The following is a 2,314-nucleotide window of genomic DNA, read 5'->3' as shown; positions in this document are numbered from 1 at the left end:
AACAATCACGGTCAGCTATGAATGATATTGTTATTCCATTTGCTACAGTTTATTGGTTTTCAGCAGAGTCCACAGTTTCATGGTTATTTCTAGTGGGATTGGTAAGTTTTAATATTTCTTTTTAAAATTATTACTGCATTTATTTATTTATTTATTTAGCATGTATAGTGGGGGCATCATGGCACGCATGTGGACATTGGGAGAAAGCGTGCAGGCATCAGCACTCTCCCTCCAACTTGAGTCCTGGGGCTCAAACTCAGGTCATCAAGCTTGGTGATGAGTCCCTTCCTCTGCTGAGCCATCCTTATTTCCAGTCTGGGATTGACAAATTTTAAAACTGAAGAAATTCACAAGCTTATCAAATGTCATTCTGATTATTCGGTTGTATAAACGGATTTAAAATACTAAATGTTTTTGCTGTTGAATGCTATCAGGCTCTGCTCCAAGAAAAGAAGTCTCTCTGAGACCCAGATACTATGCAATGATAATTAAAATTTATTGCATCAACCACTGTTATCAAATGTCCACTCAGTTTTGTGCCATGGGAAACAGACATTTGGGAGTTACTCTTCAACAAGAAGAATGGACAAAAGAGAAGCTGCAATTGTCTTCCCAGAATGCACTTGACATTGGACAAATATGTCTCACTTAAGGATTTCATTAATAGACTTGCAATGATTCCTCTAACCTTCATAATTTCAATAACCCCTGTTTCTCTCTTTATGTTTCCAGCTCAGGTATAAACATATGGATGGAAACAAAACTTTTCCCAGCGACTTCACCTTCGTGGGACTCTTTACTCACAACAAGGCCTCGGGATTCCTTTTCAGTGTTATTTGTGCTACGTTCTTCATGGCCATAATGGCTAATGGAGTTATGATCTTTCTCATCCACATAGATCCTCACCTCCACACTCCCATGTATTTCCTCCTCAGTCACCTCTCCTTCATTGACATGATGTACATCTCCACTATTGTGCCTAAGATACTGATTGATTACATTACGGGCAAAGGGACCATCTCTTTTGTTGCCTGTACAGCCCAATACTTTCTTTACATGGGCTTTGTAGGGGCTGAGTTCTTCCTGCTGGGACTTATGGCCTATGACCGCTATGTGGCCATCTGCAATCCACTCCGTTATCCTGTCCTCATGAGTCGGAGGGTCTGCTGGTTTATTTTGGCCAGCTCTTGGTTCGGTGGTGCCTTGGACAGTTTTCTCCTGACTCCCATCACCATGAGTCTCCCATTCTGTGTGTCCCACAAGATCAACCACTTTTTCTGCGAGGCTCCCACGATGCTGAGGCTGGCCTGTGGTGACAAAGCCATATATGAAATGGTGATGTACATCTGCTGTGTTGTGATGCTGTTGGTCCCCTTCTCTGTGGTGATCACATCCTATGCACAGATACTTCTCACAGTACATCAGATAAAGTCAGAAGAAGGGAGGAAGAAGGCGTTTGCCACTTGCTCATCACATGTGATTGTGGTGACCTTATTTTATGGGGCTGCTTTGTACACCTATATGCTCCCCCAGTCCTATCACACCCCACTCAAAGATAAGATTTTCTCAGCGTTTTACACTATCCTTACCCCCTTACTAAATCCTGTTATTTATAGTCTGAGGAACAGAGATGTGGCAGGGGCTTTGAAGAGAGTGATAGCAAGACATAGAGGGACCTGCAGTGTGGAAAGGAAATAATTACTAGAGACTAAAATGCCAGTGCCTGTCTGTAATGTATCATGGATAATGTGACCATGCTACCACAATTTCAAAAGCCATGAAATAATGCATCAGCAGCATTTATAACAAAGATAAGAAACTATGGCAACATTTTACCTATAAACGGTGCTAACTTTCCATCAGTATCGCTTATTTTATCCTCCTTTGTTTCCACTGGCTTTAATTCACTCTTGGGAATTTTCTTATTGCAGTTCATGTACGTGGAGGTCCCAAAGTGTGTGGTTAATGTTACATATCAACCTTCAGTGACCTTATAGGAAACTGTGAACTTAAAGACATTTTTTAAACTATTTAGTAATAGAGTTTATGAAAATATGATGAATGTCAACATTTAAATGACAATAACACATTATAAAGCTCCACAGGGAATACCTACAGACACTCATCAATAGAATTCATAAAATCCAGACATCCCTTTCTGGAATAGCAATTGAAAAATTCTCCTTTATCTAAACTTGAAGGTGGAAAAAAGAACCACATGTATTCAGCAATCCAAATACCAAATTACCACAGAGCAGTGACTCTATTGTATTTCTTACTTATTATACTGCAGTACATAGCAACAGTAGTTGAG

General features: G+C 40.1%; 1 protein-coding gene across 1 annotated transcript; it reads left to right on the top strand.

Annotated features, from left to right (window-relative positions):
• The first annotated feature begins 747 nt into the window (after positions 1–747).
• Positions 748–1,698, top strand: LOC101836119 (olfactory receptor 2T6). Its single transcript, XM_005076400.4, has one exon. It carries the CDS (start codon positions 748–750, stop codon positions 1,696–1,698), a length of 951 nt encoding a protein of 316 aa, XP_005076457.2.
• The last annotated feature ends 616 nt before the right edge of the window (positions 1,699–2,314 follow it).

Source organism: Mesocricetus auratus, unplaced genomic scaffold, assembly GCF_017639785.1.
Source record: "Mesocricetus auratus isolate SY011 unplaced genomic scaffold, BCM_Maur_2.0 Super-Scaffold_100006, whole genome shotgun sequence".
Classification (NCBI taxonomy): domain Eukaryota; kingdom Metazoa; phylum Chordata; class Mammalia; order Rodentia; family Cricetidae; genus Mesocricetus; species Mesocricetus auratus.
Note: the sequence above shows the minus strand (reverse complement) of the source record. Positions and strands in the feature narration are given on the sequence as shown.

Bases quoted from the DNA above. Each gene is read 5' to 3' on its own strand.
- LOC101836119 (XM_005076400.4), top strand. From the start codon at position 748: ATGGATGGAAACAAAACTTTTCCCAGCGACTTCACCTTCGTGGGACTC.